Source organism: Equus caballus, chromosome 9, assembly GCF_041296265.1.
Source record: "Equus caballus isolate H_3958 breed thoroughbred chromosome 9, TB-T2T, whole genome shotgun sequence".
NCBI classification, from domain to species: domain Eukaryota; kingdom Metazoa; phylum Chordata; class Mammalia; order Perissodactyla; family Equidae; genus Equus; species Equus caballus.
Genome location: NC_091692.1, coordinates 60544478 through 60568190, shown reverse-complemented (window position 1 = coordinate 60568190; position 23713 = coordinate 60544478). Strand labels below are relative to the sequence as shown.

At 34.0% G+C, this 23713-nt stretch overlaps 1 protein-coding gene across 20 annotated transcripts in view; it reads right to left on the bottom strand.

The window, feature by feature from the left end:
- Window positions 1–23713, bottom strand: part of VPS13B (vacuolar protein sorting 13 homolog B) — a 777539-nt gene that overhangs the window by 395111 nt on the left and 358715 nt on the right. For all 20 annotated transcript variants that reach the window (XR_011421645.1, XR_011421647.1, XR_011421646.1 and 17 more), the window contains 2 exons: window positions 22952–23079; window positions 12762–12996 (listed from right to left, as the gene is read on the bottom strand). Coding sequence is in view for 16 of the 20 variants with exons in the window: in XM_005613228.4 (XP_005613285.2) it covers window positions 12762–12996; window positions 22952–23079 (363 nt within the window). In the remaining 4 variants the exon portion in view is untranslated. The remainder of the gene's footprint in view (window positions 1–12761; window positions 12997–22951; window positions 23080–23713) is intronic.

Genomic DNA, 23713 nt, shown 5'->3' with positions numbered 1-23713 from the left:
TTTAACCAAGAGAGTGAAAGATCTATACAATGAAAACTACAGGACTTTCCCGAAAGAAATTGATGATGACACAAAGAGAGGGAAAGACATTCCATGCACATGGATTGGAAGAATAAACATGGTTAAAATGTCCATACTACCTAAAGCAATCTACAGATTCAACATATCCCAATCAGAATCCCAATGACATTCTTCACACAAATAGAACAAAGAATCCTAAAATTCATATGGGGCAACAAAAGACCCCAAATTGCTAAAGCAATCCTGAGAAAAAAAGAACAAAGCTGAAGGCATCACAATCTCTGACTTCAAAACATACTACAAAGCTACAGTAATCAAAACACCATGGAACTGGTACAAAAACAGGTGCACAGATCAATGGAACAGAATTGAAAGCACAAAAATAAACCACACATCTATGGACAGCTAATTTTCAAAAAACGAGCTCAGAATGGAGAAAGGAAAGTCTCTTCAACAAATGGTGTTGGGAAAACTGGACAGCCCCATGTAAAAGAATGAAAATCGACCATTCTTTCATGCCATTCACAAAAATAAACTCAAAATGGATCAAAGACTTAAAGGTAAGACCTTAAAGACTTCTATAAGAAAATATAGGCAGTACACTCTTTGACATCAGTCTTAAAAGGATCTTTTCAGACACCATGTCTTCTCAGACAAGGGAAACAATAGAAAGAACAAACAAGTGGGACTTCATCAGACTAAAGAGCTTCTTCAAGGCAAGGGAAAACAGGATTGAAACAAAAAAACAACCCACCAATTGGGAAAAAATATTTGCAAATCATATATCCAACAAAAGGTTAATCTCCATAATATACAAAGAGTTCACACAACTCAACAACAAAAAAATTAAACAACCTGGTCAAAAAATGGGCAGGGAACATGAATAGACATTTCTCCAAAGAAGATATACGGATGGCCAATAGGAACATGAAGAGATGCTCATTGTCACTGATCATCAGGGAAATGCAAATAAAAACTACACTAAGATATCACCTTACACACATTAGAATGGCTAAAATAACAAAAACAAAAAATAGCAAATGTTGGAGAGGTTGTGGAGAAAAAGGAACCCTCATACCCTGCTGGTAGGAATGCCAATTGGTGCAGCCACTGTGGAAAACAGTATGGAGATTCTTCAAAAGATTAAAAATAGAAACACCATATGACCCAGCCATCCCACTACTGGGTGTCTATCCAAAGAATTTGAAATCAGCAATTCAAAAAGACCACGAATGTTCATTGCAGCATTATTTATAATAGTCAAACCTGGAAGCAACCTTAGTGCCCATCAACTGATGACTGGATAAAGAAGATATGGTATATATATATATATACAATGGAATGCTACTCAGCCAGAAAAAAGGATAAAATTGCCCCATTCACAACATGGATGGACCTTGAGGGTATTATGTTGAGTGAAATAAGCCAGATAGAGAAAGAAAATCTCTGTATGACTCCACTCATATTTGGAAATTAAACACGTGGACAAAGAGAACAGATTAGTGGTTACCAAGGGAAAGGGGGGGTGGGCACAAAGGGTGAAGTGGTGCACCTACAATATGACTGACAAATAATAATGTACATCTGAAATTTCACAAGGTTGTAAACTATCATAATCTCAATAAAAAGTAAAAAAAAAAGACTGTGAAACTAAAAAAAAAAAAAAAAGTTAAAAATAGAACTACCATATGATCCAGCAATTCCACTTCTGGGTATATATCTCACAGAAATGAAATCACTATCTCAAAGAGATATCTGAACCCCCATGTTCATGCAGCATTATTTACAGTAGCCAAAACACAGAAACAACCTAAGTGTCCACTGTTGAATGAATGGACAAAGAAAATGTCATACACACACACACACGTGCACGTGCGTGTGCATGTGTGCATACACTGGAATATTATTTATCCATAAAAAAGAAGGAAATCCTCCCATTTGGGACAACATGGATGGACCTTGAGGGTATTATGCTAAGTCAGACAAAGACAAATACTATATAATCTCACTTACATGTGGAATCTAAAAAAAACCAAACTCAGATACAGACACCAGATTCGTGGTTGCTAGAAGCAGTAGCTGAGGGCGTCAGCAAAATGGCTGAAGGTGGTCAAAGGGTACAAATTTGTAGAAAGAAGATAAATAGGTTGTGGAAATGTAATGTACAGCATGGTGACCAAAGTTAACAATATTGCATCATATATTTGAATGTTGCTAAAAGAGGAGATCTTAAAAGTTCTCATCATGAGAAAAAAATTTGTAATTGTGTGTCATAATGGATTTTAACTAAAGTTATTGTAGTAATCATTTTGCAATATATACATATATCAAATCATCATGTTGTACACCTAAAACTAATAAATGTTATATGTCAATTATAACTCAATAAAACTGGAAAATATCATAATCCTGAGTAATTATTTAAAAGGTTAGATTTTGTGCCATATTTCCTGTTTAAGAAGGCAAAGAAATATCTACTATATATGTTGTATATATGTATGTATATACACATACAATATAGTAAAATATTTCCATAAAAATAAAAGGTTTGAAGTATAAAACCTTAGTATATAGGAAACTTTATTCTTTGTAGTTTATTCCATCACGAATCTAAATAAGTGCTTTCAATAAATTATGGTTTTAACAGGAATTTACAACTCCAGAGTGATAACCAAGCAATACCAAAAATAAAGAGCAAGAGAAAAATAATTTCACGGGAGTTGTGAGGACAAGTCAAAAAAAAAAGACAAAGAAATAAAAGCAAGCTTTAATTGAAAACATGGTCTTCATAACCACCAGAGTCAAACGGAATTAATATAAAAATTTTAATTAAAAGTCAAAGTTGTTTTCTATAGTAGGATATAGACAATGAGTCATTAAATTCCATTCTTGCTTAAACTCTCCTGCCTTGGTTTCTGTTGCTTGCAACCAAAGAATATCAAGGCATATTTACATCTGAATACCATCCTCTCTCTGCTGTCTTTCTCAAATAATTTTTTAAAAAACACTGTAGATTTGTTGTGTCAATTCTTCATTTTCTCTTTAGTCCTTAAGTTACCATTATCTGACTTGTGTTGACATCATTCTTCTGAAAGTATTATGATAAGAAACCAATCACCTAAAATTGTCAAATTCCTTTCACACCTTTAAGTCCTTATCTTATTGGGCATCTCTGCTATATTTAAGATGATCTAATCATTTGCCTTCCAAGATATTATTTCCTCATGGCTTTTCCTTTATTTCCACTACCTTTTATTTTAATTTTTTTCTTTTTAGGAAGATTAGCCCTGAGCTAATATCTGTGCCCATCTTCCTCCATTTTATATGTGGGACGCCTGCCACAGCATGGCTTGATAAGCAGTGTGTAGGTCCACGCCCAGGATCCGAACCAGTGAATCCCGGGCCCAGAAGAAGAATGTGCAAACTTAACTAGTGCGCCACCAGGCTAGCCCTACCCTACCTTTTATTTGCAGTTTCTATCACAGATTATTCCTTTCCTTCTCATCCAATAAACATTAGTGTTCCCCCCCTTTTCTATCTGGATTTCACTTATTTCTCACTATATAAGTGACGTTAGGAGATCACATCTTTTCTCCTGGTTTGTCCTGCTGTCATGATGTATCTCTAACAATGATCCTTCTTTTGAGCTCTAGACCCATATAAGCAACAGCTCATTAGATAATTTTACCTGAATGTCCCACAAGCACTTCACAATATGTTCCAACCTAAATTTGTCCTTCTCACCTTCCACAACAAAAACTGACCCTCTTTCTTAACTCATACTAACAACATTAACTATATAAATGTCTACATAGACCTCCAAGTTAGGAACCATGGAGCTATTCTACACATTTATTTCTCCTCTACTATCCATAACTAATCCAGTGACAAAGTTTTGCCAATTTTTTCTTAACTGTTTCTTTATTCTTCCCAGTATCTTCATCCCTATCATCACTACCCTGCTTTTTTTAATTTTTTATATTTTATTCTCTGTTTTGAGGAAGATTAGCCCCGAGCTAATATCCACTGCCAATCCTCTTTCTGCTGAGGAAGACTGGCCCTGAGATAACATCTATGCCCATCTTCCTCTACTTTTTTGTGGGACACCTGCCACCACGTGGCTTGCCAAGCTGTGCACAGGTCCGCCCCCCGGGATCTGGGATCTGAACCAGCAAACCCTGGGCTGCTGAAGTGGAACGTGTGAACTTAACCACTGCGCCACCCTGCTGTCCCCCATCATGCTCCTGGTTTTGACAGTCACGTTTCTTTACAACTATAAGAGCTAATCATAATACCTAATTAATTTCCTTGCGTCTAGTTTTCCTACCTTCCCCTATGTTCCCTGCCCCCGCCACCAAATCCATCTTCTATATTTATCAAAAAACATTTACTGAACAAAAATGAGCTACATATAAAACAATATTATCAGAGAAGGAGACTAGAAAGGAGTACAATGGGATGGTAGTATGGACTTGGGCATATTTCATATCTGGTTGAACATAAACGACTGAAGATATTTGTCTACGTTCTAAAACCAGCAAAATGACAGTGAGAAAGTGAAAAAGCATTATAGGGGCCGGCCTGGTGGCCCAGTGGTTAAGTTCGCACGTTCTGCTTCTCGGCTCGGGGGCTCACTGTTTCGGATCCGGGTGTGGACCTGTGTACCGCTTGTCAAGCCATGCTGTGGTAGGCATCCCACACATAAAGCAGAGGAAGATGGGCACAGATGTTACCTCAGGGTCAGTCTTCCTCAGCAAAAAAGAGGTGGATTGGTGGCAGATGTTAGCTCAGGGCTAACCTTCCCCAAAAGGAAATAAAAACCATTATAAATGAAAAAGGACTATGACAACAGGAGAGAACATGACAGCAGATAAGAAATACCACAAAATTTTTAAACATGAAAAGATAATAGATTCACAGCGAGTGACTGAGGCCCAGAGAGGTAAGCTATAAAAGATCGATCTGATTCATGGCATCCATTCTCAATAGGTTCTAATACTCAAGTATGTTTGAAAAAGACCATGCAAAGTGACACTGAAACCAGCAGGACTAGTTGAAAACTGATAAAATGAATAAATAAACCTTCAGATTCTTTCTCCATCTATGCACAGGTGTAAAGACAAAGAGTAAACTGCTCTTTACACATATGCATCAATTACTCAAATATTTTTACAAACAACCTTTAATATGAATAAAAAAATTAAATTTCATTCCTTCATTAGAAGTTAATATCTATAATTTTTAATACATAAAGAAGATTTAAATATCTTGAAATAATCTTTCCTCAGGTAAGGTTTGGCCAATGAAAAGAACCATAACGTTAAAAAATTGTTTCTACTTTAGGTTTCAATGTTGATTATACAGTCACTCTATATTCTCCTAGGGAGTATGAAAAATAGACTTTAGAAGCTTCTATTTGAATCTAGCTCTCTCCATCTGGTATGCAATTTTTTAAAAAGTTTAAAACAAACTTTTGCTATGCTAACTCAGTTTTAGAAGAAAAACTTCAGAGAATATAACATCGTATGCTTTAAAGATGGAGACTTCTGTAGTTCTTAAGTCATTCATAATGTATTTGAAAAACAAGATGAGAATAAAATAACTTATCATATGAAAAGGACAAACAGTAGAAGTTGGCATGAGTGTTTTAGGAATAAGAGAGATTTTAAATGAATATTGAAGAAATAAAGAATAGTAGGGCAGTATATGTTAGTCCTTTCATAAAGTCCATTAGAAAAAAGGAGGTATAATCATATCACAACATCTTTAAATCACTGAGGGATTCTATTTCCAGCAACATGGTAGAGTTAGTGTCCTGAATGACCCTTGTAATAAAAACAAATAAAAATGATGAATATATTTATAAAATGTTTATATATAACACATATTATGAATAAATTTTATATAGATTGGTTAACACACACACGATATCTTCTTAAATTCATTAATGACTAATGATTAAATTCATTAATCTGGTGAAATTAAACATCCTTGTTCACAACTAAGGCTGATAAAAGATAAAGCCCTAGGCCTATTAGCGGTGTAGAACCTAACAGAAAATAAGGCTCATGTGCAAATGGCTACAATATGAAGGGTGAGGGTAACGTAAGGGTAAACTAGAAACAAAACTGCCCTGTTTTTCCCCTGCCTACATAACCCTACCATAAACTCTACCAGAAAACTGAACACTGAACGGAAGAACAAAAATACTCATAACCACAAGCCAGGACTCATACGAAGCTGTAACTTGAATTTTATTATCTGAGTGGCATAAAAACCTCTAACCAACAATTTAGTTTCAAATGGTCCTAAAGTGGTAATTCTCCCAATATGTCAGAAGTAAATTGAAATGTGCACAGGAGGAATCTTTTGGTCTTCGAAAAATTTCTAGAGAGACATTGCCAAGGAAAGTAAGTAGACGCGCCACCGCCCCCCGCCCCCAAAAGGAAGGAACAAAGAAACAAAAATTGCACAAGGAATACGAGGCATAGTAGGCAAAAGTCAGCAGGAATTAGACAATAATATAAAATAAACGATTCATCTATCAAGAAAAAGAAGCCCTGAAAATTATTAGTAAAAAGTAAGGAGTTTCAGAAATCAATCAAAGTGAAAAGAATATCATAAGTAAAATTTTTAACTTAATACAGGGGCCAGCCCTGTGGCATAGTGATTAAGTCCGGCACGGTCTGCTTCAGTGGCCCAGGGTTGCAGGCTTGAATCTCAGGTGTGGACATATACCACTCATTAAGCCATTTTGTGGCCGCAACACACATGCAAAATAGAGGAAGACTGGCACAGATGTTAGCTCAGAGCTAATCTTCCTCAGCAAAAACCCCCAAAAAGTAACATATAAAGTATTATAAAAGTTAAAAACGAGGAAAATTAATTTATGGATTTAGATGTCAAGTTTGCCTCTAAAGAAACAGTGGTTAGCAAGGGGCCAGAGAAAATCTCCTGGGTACTGATGATATTCTTGATCTTGATTCAGATGCTGGAAACACAGGTGGGTTTATTTCATAAAATGTATTAATCTGTACACTAAGAGTAGTGCAGTTTTCTGTACAATGTATTAGAATTCTATAAAGCTTATTAAAAAAATTCAATTAACTTTAACAGCATATTAGACTCAATTAAAAAAAAATAAATGAATTGGAGGATCCAATTAAAGAAACCGCTCAGAATGTAAGTCAGCAAGTTGAAGAAAAAAAATACAAAAGCACAAGAAGAGACCAAAAAAATACAGTGAAAAAGCAAAAAGGTCTAACGTACATAGAAAGAAGGCGGCAGAGGCAATATCTGGAGATAATGCCAAAAAAAGATGCAGAACTCATAAAAGACACCAGTACTAAACCTTTAATAGACAAAGATCAAACAGATTCTTAAAGCTGCCAGAGAGAAAGGCAAAAAAACTTTATGGAAACACAAACTAACAGTGGATCTCTCAAAAGGACAATGAAAAGCAAGAGTTAGCACAACAGTATCTTTAATGGGCCAAACAAAAATAACTACCAACAAGAAATTGTATACCCAGCAAAATATCTTTCGAAAGGGAAGGCAAAATAAAGACATTTTCAAATAAACAAGTCTGCTAACAGACTTCATCACAAAAAGGCAGAAGGAAAATAATTTGAGATAGAAGAAAGGATTGAGCTGTGAGAAGGAATGACTAGTAAGGCACTAATATATGAATCAGCAAATATGGTCCATGACCAAAACCAGTGGACTATCAGATTTTGTGAATAAAGTTCTACTGGAATACAGTCACACGCATTCACTGATATACTGTCTATGGCTGCTTCTGCACTACAAAGTAGAATTGAGTAGTTGTGACGGAAACCATATAGCTGATAAAACTGAAAATATTTACTATCTGGCCCTTTACTGAATAACTTGTCCAAACCTTGCCCTAGTTACATATATGCAATATATCAACAATATAAATAAGCAATTATTTTTTAAATGATAATATCTTATGAAGTGTAAAGAATAAAAGATAGAATTACATATACAATAATAATAACTGGTTAATCTGGAGAGGATGATTAAAGTATTTTAAGGCTTACAGCCAGAGCAATCAAGCAAGGAAAAGAAATAAAAGGGATCTAAATTAGAAAAGAAGTGAAACAGTCATTATTTGTAGATGAGATTTTTTTTTAAAAGATTTTATTTTTTCCTTTTTCTCCCCAAGTCTCACCAGTACATAGTTGTATATTCTTCGTTGTGGGTCCTTCTAGTTGTGGCATGTGGGACACTGCCTCAGCGTGGCTTGGTGAGCAGTGCCATGTCCACGCCCAGGATTCGAACCAACGAAACACTGGGCCACCTGTACCAGAGCATGCGAACTTAACCACTCGACCATGGGGCCAGCCCCAGATGTGATTTTATATACATAGAAACTTTTCAAAAGAACAAATGAATAGAGGATACAAAGTCAACATACAAAAATCAATTGAGTTTCTATACACTAACAACAAAGAGGCAGAAAGAGAAATTAAAATACAATCCTATTTACAATTGCAACAAAAAGAATAAAATACCTAGGAATAAACTTAACCAAAGAGGGGAAAGATCTGCACACTGAAAACTATAAAAGATTGTTGAAAGAAACTGAAGTAGACACAAAGAAATGGAAAGATATTCTGTCTCTTAGACTGGAAGAATTAACATAGTTAAAATGTCCATACTTCCCAAAGCAATCTACAGATTCAATGATATCCCTATCAACGTTTCAATGACATTTTTCACAGAAATAGAACAAAAAATCCTAAAATGTATATGGAACAACAAAAGACCACAAATAACCAAAGCAATCCTGAGAAAAAGGAACAAAGATGGAGGTATCACACTCCCTGATCTCAAAATATACTACAAAGCCATACTAACCAAAACAGCATGGTGCTGGCACAAAAACAGACACACAGATCAACGGAACAGAATCGAGAGCCCAGAAATAAACGCACACGTCTATGAACAGCTAATTTCGACAAGGAGCCAAGAACATACAATGGAGAAAGGAAAGTCTTTTCGATAAATGGTGTTGTGAAAACTGGACAGCCACATCCAAAAGAATGAAAGCAGACCATTACCTTACACCATACACAAAAATTAACTCAAAATGGATTAAAGACTTGTACATAAGAACTGAAACCATGAAACTTGTAGAAGAAAACATAGGCAGTAGACTCTTCAATATGGGTCTTAACACCATATTTTCAAGTACCATGCCTGTTTGGGCAAGAGAAACAATATAAAACATAAACAAATGGGACTACAGCAAACGAAAAAACTTCTTAACAGCAAAGGAAACCATAAACAAAACAAAAAGACAACCTAAGAATTGGGAGAAGATATTTGCAAATCATACATCAGATAACAGGTTACTATCCAAAATATACAAAGAACTCATACACCTCAACAACAAAAAAACTAACAATCCAATTAAAAAATGGACAAAAGATCTAAGCAGATATTTCTCCAAAGATATACAGATGGACAACAGGCAAGTGAAAGGGTGTTCAACATCATTAACTATCAGAGAAATGCAAATCAAAACAACAATAAGATAGCACCTCACTCCCATGAGAATGGCTATAATTAACAAGACAGGAAACAAAAGTGTTAGAGAGGATATGGAGAGAAGGGAATCCTCATACACTGCTGGTGAGAGTGCAAGATGGTGCAGCCACTATGGAAAACAGTATGGAGACTCCTCAAAAAATTAAGAACAGATCTACCATATGATCCAACTATTCCGTGGCTGGGTATTTATCCAAAGAACATGAAAACGCAAATGCATAAAGATACATGTACCCATATGTTCAGTGCAGCATTATTCACAATAGCCAAGACTTGGAACCAACCTAGGTGCCCATCAAGAGACAAATGGATAAAGATGTGGTATATACACACAATGGAACACTACTTGGCTGTAAGAAAGAATGAAATCCAGCCTTTTATGACAATATGGATGGACCTTGAGGGTATTATGCTAAGTGAAATAAGTCAGAGGGAGAAAGTCAAATATGATCTCACTTATAAGTAGAAGATACAAACAACGACAAACAACCACATAAAGACAGAGATTGGATTGGTGGTTAACAGAGGGGAAGAGAGGAGCAGGGAGGGCAAAAGTGGTGATTTAGGCACATGTGTGTAGTGATGGATGGTCATTAGTCTTTGGGTGGTGAACATGATGTAATCTATGCAGAAATCAAAATATACAACGATGTACACCTGAGATTTATATAATGTTATAAACCAATGTTACCGCAATAAAAAAAATAATAATAACTGGTTAATCTGGAGAGGATAATTAAAGTCTTTTAAGGCTTGTGTGCTGTTCAGGAGCAGAGTAAATAAAGTAAATGTGCATCTTAATATTTCCAGGACCAGAGTTTATTTTGTGGAAAGAGCATTAATTTCTAAAACTAAAAAAAACAGAATAGTGAGTAATTTCCAATATAGCAGGGGAAAAACTGGAATTAAAAATATACTATGAAAGAAACAATCAAGATAATGAAAAGATAACCCGTAGAATGGGAGAAAAAAATTTGCAAATCACATTTCTAATAAGGGTCTAATATCCAGAATATATAAAGAATTTCTACAACTCAACAAGAGGAAGACAAATAACCCAACTAAAAATTGGGCGAAGGATTTGAGTAGAAAAAGAAAATACAAAATAAGGTCCATAAACGGCCAACGAGCACATGAAAAGATGCTCAACATCATTAGACATACAGGAAATTCAAAACAAAACTAAAAGATACCACGTCAAACCCACTGGGATGGTTAGAATCAAACGACAGACAAAAACATATAGTGACACAGATGTGCATAAATTATAACCTTCATACATTGACGTAGGACTGTAAAATGGCAAGGACATTTTGGAAAACAATCTGTTAATTCCTCAAAATCCTAACCACAGAGTTACCACATGACCCAAAATCTCTACTCCTAGGTATATATCTAAGAGACATTAAAACATACATCCATGAAAAACATGCACAGGAATGATCATAGCAGCATTATTCAAAAAAGCCAAAAAGTGGAAATGACTGAAATGTCCATCAACTGATGAATGGATAAAGAAAATGTGGTATATCCACAAAATGGATTATTATTCAGCCATAAAAAGGAATGAAGACATACATGCTATAATAAAAATCAACCTTGAAAATACTGTGGTTAAGTGAAAGAAGGCAGTCATGAAAGACCACATATTGTGGTATTCCATTCATATGAAATATGTAGAATAGGCAAATTCATAAAGAGAGGAAGATTACTGGTTACTAGGGGCTGAGGAGAAGGGGGAATGAGGAGTAACTGCTAACAGTCTAACAATTGTTTGAAGGGCAACAAATAAAACCAGTCTAACATTTAATAGTGGTGATGGTTGCACAAAACTGTAAATATACTAAAAGTTATCTAATCGTATATCTTAAAAGGAAGAATTTTATAATATACAAGTTAGATCCTAAAAAGTTACTATACAAATATTGAGTTTTAACAAAAAATCAAGGTAGAGACCATTTTAATCTCACAAAAATTATTCCAAAGTTAAAACAACAAAAAAAGAGGGAGAACCCCTCAGCTCACTTTATGAGGTCAGCATATCCTTAATATGATACACAGTGCAATTGTGATAATAAAGAATTCCCTATAACCAAAAGTGAATAGCAAAAAATGGATATGTCCAATATGCTAGAGAAAGGATCCTTGCACCAAGGATCACACAAGAAGAATTCTAAGTAAGTTCCTTCCAAACCTTAGAATTCTACGATTTTATGATAATGTTATTCATATTATTAAATATTAATATTAATTTCTGGCAGTAAAATCACGTTTACTTCTGACAAATCTAGGAAAACTAGATTTCAATGTAAATTTCAACACAGAGAAAAGGAGAGAGAAATAAACATAAAGCCAAAGTTAAGAGTTGTGCAGACTGTATCTGCTTTTCAATAACAGTGTGCAATAATCTGAATGATATCAGGATTCAAATACTTACATCATAATAATATGAACAAGGTGTTGACCTGTTTAGCACTGTCAAAAATTTGAGCCTTGTTATTAAAATATAGATTCACATTATTTATTTTGCGACTCAAAACTTCTCCAGGTTCACATATTGTTTGAAATGAATATGTCAAAGTTCAAAAGGGTATGAATTTGCAACTGAAAACACTGCAATATTAGAAATCAAGTATATATATTAAAGAAAGAGTCATGGCTCCAGTTTTCACATAATTACTTACTTTATTTAAATAAATGAGAAATCTAGAAATATACTATGCTTGATGTAAATAATATAATTATTTGATTATTTATATACGTTATAATACATCCACTCATAACTCAAGTGGCTTAAATTAAAATCTACATATAATTCTTCGTTCAGCCTAATACAAACATCTGAACCCAACTTTCTTCCAAACAATTTTATCTATGTTTAGCATTTTAGTAATTGTTCTATGTTGCACATGATCTTTTATAGATAGTCTTCATTTATATACAGATATGAATATGATTAAAAGGTGTGGATGTCAATAAACAGCATCACTTAGTTCACTTACATTTAGGTCTCTCCTTTTAGATCTACTTTGTGGATCACTTAGTTCATTTTCATGTAGAGCTTTCAAGGAGAAGACTGATTTACAGATGCATTGGCATATTATTAATAGTAAAACTATCAATACAAAATATAATAACCACAGGAAGAATTTTTTTAAATGTACCTTCTTCAAGAATGGGTCGTGGGATGACAAAAGGAATCTCCTGCAGGGGTTCCATATACTTGTGGCCAGCACTAATAATCTTTATTTGAGGCAAACAGAGGACAAGTGTTCCTGGCATGCTGGTTTGTCCGTGGTACCAGCTTCTCACTGTTCCAGGAATGTCACCAGATACAATTGTACTCGGGGAAGGCAGGCTATTGTTTGGAATGAAGACACAACAAGATTGTACTTCAAGCTAGAAAAGAAAAGCAGAATTAAAATATTTCGATCAGACTTCATTTGAGAGTAAACATACCCTCAAATACTTAATATCTTTACGAGAACAAACAGGCAAGCCAAAAAAGAAAATGTCCCATACTTGTGTCTCTACGAGTTACTTTTACCAAAGAACACAACAAATACTTTAAAAGGTGTTGTTTCTTGCTATGAATTTGATCAAAAGAGCACAGTGACTTGAGAAGAAAACATATCTGCCTTTCCATAGTTCTTTCCAAGAAATAGGATTGAGTTAGAAAATGTGCTGGCAAAACAAGGTGAGAAAATCCTCCTCCTTTCGCAGTTCATTAGATTTTGTTAACACCAGCTAAGGCCTTAGAACTGACTAGCATTTTATTGCCTTTCCTTAAAAAAAAAAAAAAAAAAAAAAAGCAAAACAAAAAAACCCCATAAACAGCTATTTCCACACGAATTTGGATCTTCCTTTTTCACCTTATAGACTAAAATAGAAGAAAAAAATGTTTAACATGTTCAGATTATATCTCTAGACAAACAGTAAAGGAGAACATGTTTATGTTACCTACTTTCTCTTTTTTATATACATGTATATTAAGATTTAAATGTGTATGTGTATGTGTGAATATATATACATATATACAAGGTTCGCTGTATTTAAACAGATGTATGGTAATGAAGGTAATTCAGAAGACAAAAATCAGTGTTATTCCTTGCTTTTATCATGCTTCAAATTATTACCTAAATTGTGGTTTCATGCGAAAGTTTTATGTTTCCCTATCCCCAGTGTAATAACTTAGGTTGCCAGGCCCTTACAGAGTTAAAATAAGACTACTCAAGACCAAATCAAAAACTGAATCCATTAAGAGTTCTTAGTTCAAAACCAATGTAGGTTAAAGTCTATTAGTCTTCGTTGGCTTTTACAAGGTAACAGTCTATACCTGGCTAGTAAAGTGCCCAAACAGCCTACCACACTTGAATTATTTTTAAAAAAATAAGAAATATTTGGCATACAAACGTATTATGTGAAAGTGTAATAAAAACTAAAATTTGTTTGCCTGATAAATGCTTGGATATTCTAGCAAACTATATTCCTTAGTGAGACCTTAATACGTAACAGGTCTGGAATTCCTTGAAACAATAAATAATTTGCCAGCCGTATAAATAAGCAACTATTCATCTTTGCTTCAACATGGCTCTGCATAGACAAACTTCTGAATTCAGTGAAAATAATCTAAGTAAAATTCTGCAAAAATAAATACACTGGTTCATAGAGTATGAACTCACTTTTTAGTTCTACAATTTTATCTCGCAGCTTAGATAATTTAAGCATGTATACGCTAAAAAATTCATTGATCTAAGGTCACAACATTTTAAAATTCTGAAATAGAAGTGTCTATTGTCTTAGGTGTATTACAATTATGTTTTCAAATATTTAACATAATTCATTAGTGATGTTCAAGTGCACAACTTAAAGTGGCACCTTGAGAGCATGGTTTTAAGGTCAAACTATGAAGAGTCATATTTAACATTTCATGTAGGTATTGATCCTATGTTGAAAAATGCTTTCAACAATGTGAGGTAATTAGTTTAATATGCCACAATTGAGAAGGAAATTTAAATTGCGTGAAAATTTGATAATATATTCCAAAATTCCACTAATTCTGAAATAACTTCATCAAGTTTAAACGACCTGAGCAATGTATACCGAATCAACACTGTATTAGCCTGAGATATATAACAAGTCTAAAAAATAAACTTTCTAAAATATGATATATGCTGAGAGGATTCCTTTAATGATAAGAACCAAAACATATACATAATCCAAATTGCTCAAACTTATTATAATGTTACACCTATTATATATAAAGCTATCATATAAATCGTTTTACACTTTTAAAATGACTGTTAAACTGTATGTCTAAAATTGTGGTTTTAATGTAAAATGTTGAGTGATTTATGTAAGTGAATATAAATCTGCAGCAGTAAATTTTGCATTAATGCACGGATCTGACAATCCAAGGGAAAGAAAATGAAGTAATCTGCCAGTAAGAAGTCCTCCAATCGGGGGTCAGATCATGTTCATGGAAACCATCTGGTTGGGACCCTCTGAGCCACACCAAACACAAATGATCTTTTAAAAAAATATCCTATTCATTAATGCATCACAGCTGCACTGAGTGTTACTTCATTTTTCCATGGCAACATCCTTTCTGTTTCAAGGATCTAATTTCAGTTTTGGTAGCAACATGTTCTTTTGCCAATATTGAACACATTCATGTGTTAAAGTGAAGGGATTATTACAAATTCTTGAAGTAGAACCACCTCTATTTTGATTCCTATTAGGTCAAGGGTTACATATCTAAGTGAGATATACTAAGGATAAACCAATAAAGTAGAAATTATTTGGTGTTCTTATTTTAATAAATGAAAAGATTGTCACGCATTTTTTTTTCTGAAGTTTCAAGTGCCATTTGAAAAGCTATGTGCCGTTGTGTTCCCTCCGTGCCCCATATGTAAGGTTTGGTAAACTGGGATTTTTCTAATTTGGGGACTCTCTACCTGTAATCACAACTCAGTTAAAAAGAAGAGACTAAGATAGGTTTCTTTTATACATTAATATAAGCATTTTAACTAGCCCACTGTCTATCATATAGAACACTTCATAAAAAAATGCTTTAAAATGTTGTACCACATTTTCTGCCCTTTTAAATAAGGTTGCTATTTCCTATTCCCAAATAACATGTTTTCCTTTTTTTAAAACTTGAAACTTTAATGATAATTACACTATTTTGCAAAATTTCTACAGAATGAAATGTTCTCTGTATCAATGTATTTTATTCTTCAGGAAACAGTTTCAAATAAAATTTTAAAATGAGGAAACACTGCAGGTTGCATTTTCATTCATTTTTCTTTTCTTCATGCATTCTTTAATGTCTACCATGAACTGAGCTGAAAGTCAGGAATACAGAGACAAAAGACATAATCTTAGTGCTTAAAAAACGTGAAACAAAAGGGTTTTGAAATACTAATAGCCTTACAGAATTTTCACTAGAACATAAGGTCTATAATGCCAGACACTTTGCCTATTTTGTTCACTCTACAGTCTTAGGACATAGTACAGTACCTAGCATGTAGTAGGTACTAAATAAACAATTATTAAATAAATGATGTTAATAAAAATAATTGTTTAATGCGTGTTGTTCAGCATTTCATTCCACGGAGACAAATTAGTAGGGTAATTAATGAAATTGACTTGTCAGCTAGATGGGTTCAATTCCAGCTGTGGAACCTCTGACAAGTTACTTAATCTCTCCATGAGTTCAGTTTCCTGATCTGTAAATGGGGGAAAACTGGCTTTGACATTAAGATGTAACACATTAACTGCCGCCTAAATGTTTGCTAAATAAATAAAGTCAGTAAACATACACTGACTATCTATTATATGCCAGATCCAAACATTAGCCCTCATGGATTTATAAAAGATATTCACAGTCCTTTTATTGAAAAATGCTACTGCTTATGGTTTAATGACCTGTGTATACAGAGCCCACCAAAACAAGCACTATATTAATTGCACTATAAAATATGTCCCAAATCACAGTTTTCCTATGCTACAAATTCTCAATACATTATGAAATATATTATGAAAACAGTTTAGCTATCTTCACATGTAGTAGAAATCTAAAGATACTCAATTTAGGGCATTAGTTAAAAACCTCAGAAGTAAACCTTGGTTCTCTTCTTTTCCAGAGTAAGTGTTATAAATCTCCACGCTTTCCCCATAAAAACTTGTCAAGGGAAGACACGAAAAAATTCCTAGATTTGTATTCCAGACTTCCTCCTTCTAAAAACTACCATGATATTGCTGTCACTTTCTCAATGTCTATAAATAAAAACATGGTCCTATGTGCAAAATTTTAAGCATTAAATGTAAATAATTACATTTACAATTAAGGTGATTGACAGTTGCTCTGTGTAGCCTGAAATGTCTGTTCTTCAGAAGACTTCAGAAACTACAACAGGGGCCGGCCCAGTGGCGTATTGGTTAAGTTTGCACACTCGGCTTCAGTGGCCCAGGGTTTGCTGGTTCAGATCCTGGGTACAGACCTACACACGGCTCATCAAGCCATGCTGAGGCAGCATCCCACATAGAAGAACCAGAATGACCTACAACTAGGATATACAACAATGTACTGGGGCTTTGGGGAGAAAAAAGAAAAAGAGGAAGGTTAGCAACAGATGTTAGCTCAGAGCCCATCTTCCTCATCAAAAAAAAAAAAAGAGAGAGAGAGAGAAACTATAACAAACACCCAGGAAATGCCACTGGACAGCAACATGATCTTGAATGTAAAAGACAAGAAAACTGAGTTTGGCCAAAACCAGGGTAACACTCTCCTTTACTAGTGAATTCCAGGCCAGAGTATTCCTATTTTGTCAACTGCATGCCATGGCCAAGTACGTGCTTCTGAAATAAAAACGTAGCTTTTTGAAGTTTAATAGACAGGATCTTTGTTGATAAGAGAAAAGCTGCAAAGAATAATGGAGATTATGCTAATCTATTGTGAAAAGGCCCCCACACCAAGTTCATATTAAAAAAAATTGTTCAAGACTACATATAGTACTATAAAATAATCCATTACAAAGAAGTGTGGAAGTTCCTTTTTCTATTGAAAACAGGTTATAGCAAATACTGTCTATGTCCTTATGCAATGGTAGTCTTTCTATCATAAGTGAAAAAGAAAATGGACTTAGCAAATACCAACTTTGGCTCCAAAATCAACTTTCCAGAAACTCTGATTCTAAACACATTTACCTGCTCAAACTTCCACTAAAAGAATAATCCTTTGATGGCTTTAAGTTATGATGTTCTGTTTCATCTGACGGCAACTTCAGGTTTTTCTGTTTTACATTTTGGTTCATAAAACATCTTGGAAAATGGAAACTAGTTTTAAAAAAACTCAATTTTAGGGCCTAGATTTTAATCATTTATTCAGAACGTAGTTTTATCTTGAAACTTTTTCAGAATACATTAACATCTGGAAATGTTTAAATATATAGCATGTATAACACAGGATTGGGACTAAAGGTGAGGCAAGCAAGGTGCCTAGATAATATTTAAAATAAGCTATACAAAGATGAATCATTTAGTACTAGTGTAATCATGTATTAATTTATACTCAATATGCTTAGTCAAATGAGGAACATCAGACTAGACTGTACACTTAAAAATGGTTAAGATGGTAAACTTTATGAGTATTTTACCACAACTAAAAATAAAAAAAGAGGGGCTGGCCCAGTGGTGTAGTGGTTAAATTGGTGCACTCCACTTCAGCGGCCAAGGGTTTGTGGGTTCAGATCCTGGGCACAGACCCACACACCGCTCCTCAAGCCATGTTGTGGCAGTGTCCCACATACAAAATAGAGGAAGATTGGCAACAGATGTTAGCTCAGGGCCAATCTTCCTCACCAAAAACATTTTTAAAAAAATAAAAGAAGAAAGAAGAAACAAATTAGGAACATCAGTATCTCTACTTATAACTAATCTATAATGTCATATAAGATTAAGTTCACTGTTGGTAATAAAGCTAATGAAGGTACTGCATCATTATAAAACAAGCAAAAGAACCAAAAGAATCACATAAGAATGCCAGAATTGGAAATAGCCTCAAACATTATTTAATCTAACCATTTCACATAGCAGATTAGTGAAGTAAAGTCCATAGTTAACATGCAGTTTTGATACTGCTGACCATTGGCTCCTTGAAATTCTATACATCTTGGCTTCCATGAACTCCCCAGCCTTTCCTCCTATATTTTGGATAACTCCATTACAGTTTCCTTCCAGGACACTTTCTCTTCTACTAACCACTTGAGAAATGGTATTCCCTTTGCCCACTGCTCTTTCAACTTAATATGTTTTTTTTTTTAAAGAAGATTAGCCCTGAGCTAACATCCACCATCAGTCCTCCTCTCTTCACTGAGAAAGGGTGGTCCTGAGCTAACATCCGTGCCTATCTTCTTCTACTTTATATGTAGGATGCCTGCCACAGCATGGCTTGATAAGTGGTGTGTAGGTCCGTGCCCAGGATCTGAACCCACAAACCCCAGGCCACCAAAGCGGAGCACACGAACTTAACTGCTACGCCAAGGGGCTGGCCACTTAAGATACTTTTTGAACGACCCATTCATAAAATGTCTTATGTCACTTGGAATCTTAAATTGGAAGATTTTCCTAGAGCTGTCAAATACTCACGTAACCTAATACTATTTTCTCATCTCGTTACACAACTATTCAAAATGATATCAATAAAAGGTAATTACACTAAATTAGTCCATTTGTTTTGTGAAATGGATAAAAGAGAATGAGGTTACTTTTAATATAACTATTAATATCATCATGAAGTAACATTTAGGACCAAAGTAAACTTCAAACTGCTAAATATTCTTGATAGCTATTATATTCTAAATAATGCTATGATGTCATCTAGTTCTTGTACAAATCAATAAATAGTAATCAAGGATAGTACCTAAATTCATCATGAACCAGGCAGTGTATACCCTGGAAATCCTTCAAGTAAATGGCATTTACCTTGATATCCCCATTTCTCTTTTGGATCTTAAGAGTTTTCTAAAAGATGTCTCTAAGAGACGTTCCCCACAAGATGCTTCACAGAATGGCTGTTTGCCTTTTTCCTGCTAGATCAAAAGAACTATTATGTTTCTTTTGTCTTCTTAGTATCTAGCATGATATATAAATAAAACTAAGTGCTGAATGTGAGAATGGATAAAAGAATAATAAATGGGGGGAAAACAGCATTCTGTAATGCATTACTACATAACTAGCAGTTTTAAAAAATAAACAAGCTTACACTAGGGTATTAAAAGGTTAACATGCTTATGATTATTCAGTAAACACGTATATTTTAACAGGATGTTTTTAGAAATGTGATATTTGTCAGAAAGGATATAAGGAATTTCAGAAAGCCAAGGAGGGTATATTAAAGGGCAGTGGGGCTTTGGAGCAATCCCTTAAATGATAGTCTACATTATTCATCAACTCCAGGACTATCCCTGAGGAAAGTACAAGGCAATTAATTTTAAAAAGACACATAAGCTCCAAGAGATCTGCTATATCCACTAGAGTAGAACTTTTATATATATTTCATGCATATGAAATGAATGAATGCTACAGAAGCTTATTTTGGTATCAAAGCATTTTCACTAGAATAGAGAAGGAAAATAGCGCAAAAGAAGAAAGGAATTCTGTTGCTTAGAAGACAAAGCTGTAAATAAGTTAGCTTTGTCAAAAAAGGGCAAATTTTGTGTTAAGAGGTTAGACATCAAAATTCACGGGAGATACTGTCCATTAAGATCTATTTTAGAATAAATAAGTCTCAGAAAAGACACAAAGAAAAATATACCCTCCTGCCAAAGTTCTTAGTTCCAATTTAGTGAAACCAAAATACCACAAACTCCTGAATACAGCTGGCTTAAGGCAAGGTGCTAAAGAAAAGCACGATATATAAGGTAATATGCTAGAGAGAGATCTGATAATATTTGCATTATCCCTTTTTCCATAAACATTATTTGTGTCAAGCCATAATTCAGAACTTCAGATTGTACTATAATCAGATAAATTCATTATTATTTATGCAATCATTAGAGTAGAAACACGTGCTCTTAAGTAGTTACTCATCCTAACTACTTACTAATCACTTTAGTATTTACGTTATTGATACTAAATACACCACAAATTACCTCTTTCTAGATGATTACTAAAATAATATACAATAAGCTGATGGGTAGTATTCATCATTTCTTTTATTGGTGACTTCAATGGTAGAAACAGAATGCATTAAATCAGTAAAATGAGAAGAGTGCATAGGTCAGTAAGGAATTATGTAGAAACACAAGAAATAAGAAAGAAAACTTCTCAAATTTATGTTCTTGTGACCACACATTAGAATAAACCAAGAATACAGACTGAGTTTAATGAAATTGAGAAAGAGAATACAACTGAGAATTACCCATGTACCATTCTCATTCCCATGAATAATGGGTCTCCCCTGAGATTAAAAATTTTATCATAAGAAAAGCTACAAGCAATGAAGTGAATAAATATAAATAGTCATCAGGAGCACAAACACACATAATCTAGTTAGCTCTACCACGAAGGAGGGCATGGGTAAGTGTTTAGAGGAGGACTGAGTGATACACAAGGAAAACCATCATAAGGAGACAGAGTTTTATATAGATTAAAGAGACTAACACTGAACATAAATGTTTAGCAACATCTTGAAAGTACTGTGTATTTTCTGCTTCTACAATCACAGACAATGTAAAGGCACTAAATGTTCCTGCATTCATGTTGTCTCATCTGTCCTATCTGATGCCCCCACAGCATAAAAGGAAACGCTACAGGAGGAGGATAGGTGAGTCAACACAAGCAACAATAGGGTAATATTAATAGTAAAAGGCCTCATCCTGACTGAGATTGGTGAGACACAGCTGGTATCTGTGAAAAAGTCATATTTCCGGCCAACTAAGAGTTAAAACAACAACAAAAGAATGACAAGACATGCTCTCTGTCTCCCACTCTTAATTTTCTTATAAGCTGCCTGCTCAGAAAAGACAAGCTGTAAAGGAATGCCAAAATCCAGGTTACTGACTCTTGTATTAGACAGCATGTATTAGTCAATTAATCACATTCACTGACTGATACTAAGCAACTAGAGCTGTTTGTAGATATATTTCTAAAAACTGTCTTTGTTCTGTCTTTTTTTTACTGAGGAAGATTTGCCCTGAGCTAACATCTGTTGCCAATCTTCCTCTTTTTGCTTGACAAAGATTCACCCTGAGCTAACATCTGTGCCAGTCTTCCTCTACTTTGTATGTGGGTCACTGCTTCAGCGTGGCCGGCAACAAGCAGTATAGGTCCATGCCTGGGAACCAGACCCAAGGTGCCAAAGAAGAGCACACCAAACTTAAGCACGAGGCCATGGAGCTGACCCCTAAAAACTGTTTTTGACAGGTAAGTGTTCATTATACTGATCACACTATATTATAGCCATGCATAAGATGTCTATATCTGTCTGTATTAATTTTCTATGTTGTGTAACAAATTATCACCAATATAGCAGGTAAAAACAGTACATATGTATTATCTTGCAGTTCCTGTCGATAAAGTATCCTAGCATAATTTGTACATCATCTACCTTGCTCTTGTTCTTAAAGTGGGAGCAACTTTCCTTCACAATTTTCTACAACTTAAACAGAAGTGAAAGGCTCCAGTACTGAGATATTACTGTCCGGTACAGACAAAATTCTATAAAGATGCCTCTAATATCAGTCTTTTACATCATATTTCAAAGAGGAAAAATTCTACACAAAAACTTAAAACTTAAAAATTGCTGAGTTACTTTTACCTAAATCCTATGAAATTAGATAAGCATTTAATTGTGTATTTTCATCAGGTAAAATATGATTGGGGAGGAGGGTAATTCAATAAGATTAAATTATGTGTACTTTAAAGTGAAAATAAGTGTGAAGAAAATTTAATAACAATAAAATAATTTTCATATTTAATTTGTGATTAGGTATGGAAAATAAGTAAGTAGATAATCCTTTTAATTCCAACTAAGATTTTATCTCAGCAGTGAGAGAAAAATGTGAATTATATGGTGAACATTTAAAATCTTTTAAATAATGCTTAAAAGAAACAAAAAGTAGAATTAATTTTTTTAATTCAAGGAACATCTCAAAATTTGTGTATTTTTATAACTATATCAGGAATAGCATATAATATGTTTCATATAATTTTGTTAATAATATACAAAGTGCACCAACAGTTTTCATCTAAATTATGGAAATGAGATAGTATACATGCATGTTACTAGTGAGAAAATTAGAAAGGATGATAGAAATTAAAACCATGATATTTTTAACTTTTATTTTACCTGCAGTGTGAGACTCTTTACCGCATTCCATATTACTCCAATAAATTCTTTCATTCTTTCTTCAGGACTTCTACCTCCTTCAGATATATTCAGCATGGCTTTAACAGGAACTGACAATGGTCTGGATTCTAAGTATGAGAAGAACTAGTTATTTAACAGAAATGTACCTTAGAGTTTCACAAATATATACAGAAAATATTTTCAAGACTATTTCTTTCCTCGCTTAAAATTAAAACTTTTATATGAGATTATAAAATATCATATTACATTGTTTTATCTTACACAATTACTGATAAGCAAAACTAATCTGTTAAAAGTCAGGAGCGCACTGGTTACTCTTGTCAGGGATAAGTGATTGGGAAGTGGATTTGTGGAGCAAAAGTAATGTTCTCCATGTTCACTTTGTGAAAATTCATTATGTTGTAACCTAACAATCAGTCCATTTCTCAGCATAAAGTTAATACCTCAATAAAAATTTTACTTGAAAAAAAGGAAATTCATCTACAAAGCACTTGATTCATCCAAAATTGATAGGAAATGGGTTTTCTCATATGTGAATTTTCCTGATAACAAAAGCTGATGTAAACAATTTCTCAATTTTAAAAACTGATTTTGATGGTACCCAAAAGAAATATGTCATTACATAAAAGAAAAAGTTATACAGTAAAAAAATCAAATTTTAAATTCCATTCTCTACTGTATTTATTAAAAATTTTGCTAATTTAAAACAAACTAGAAAATTAATTTTATAATGTAAAATCC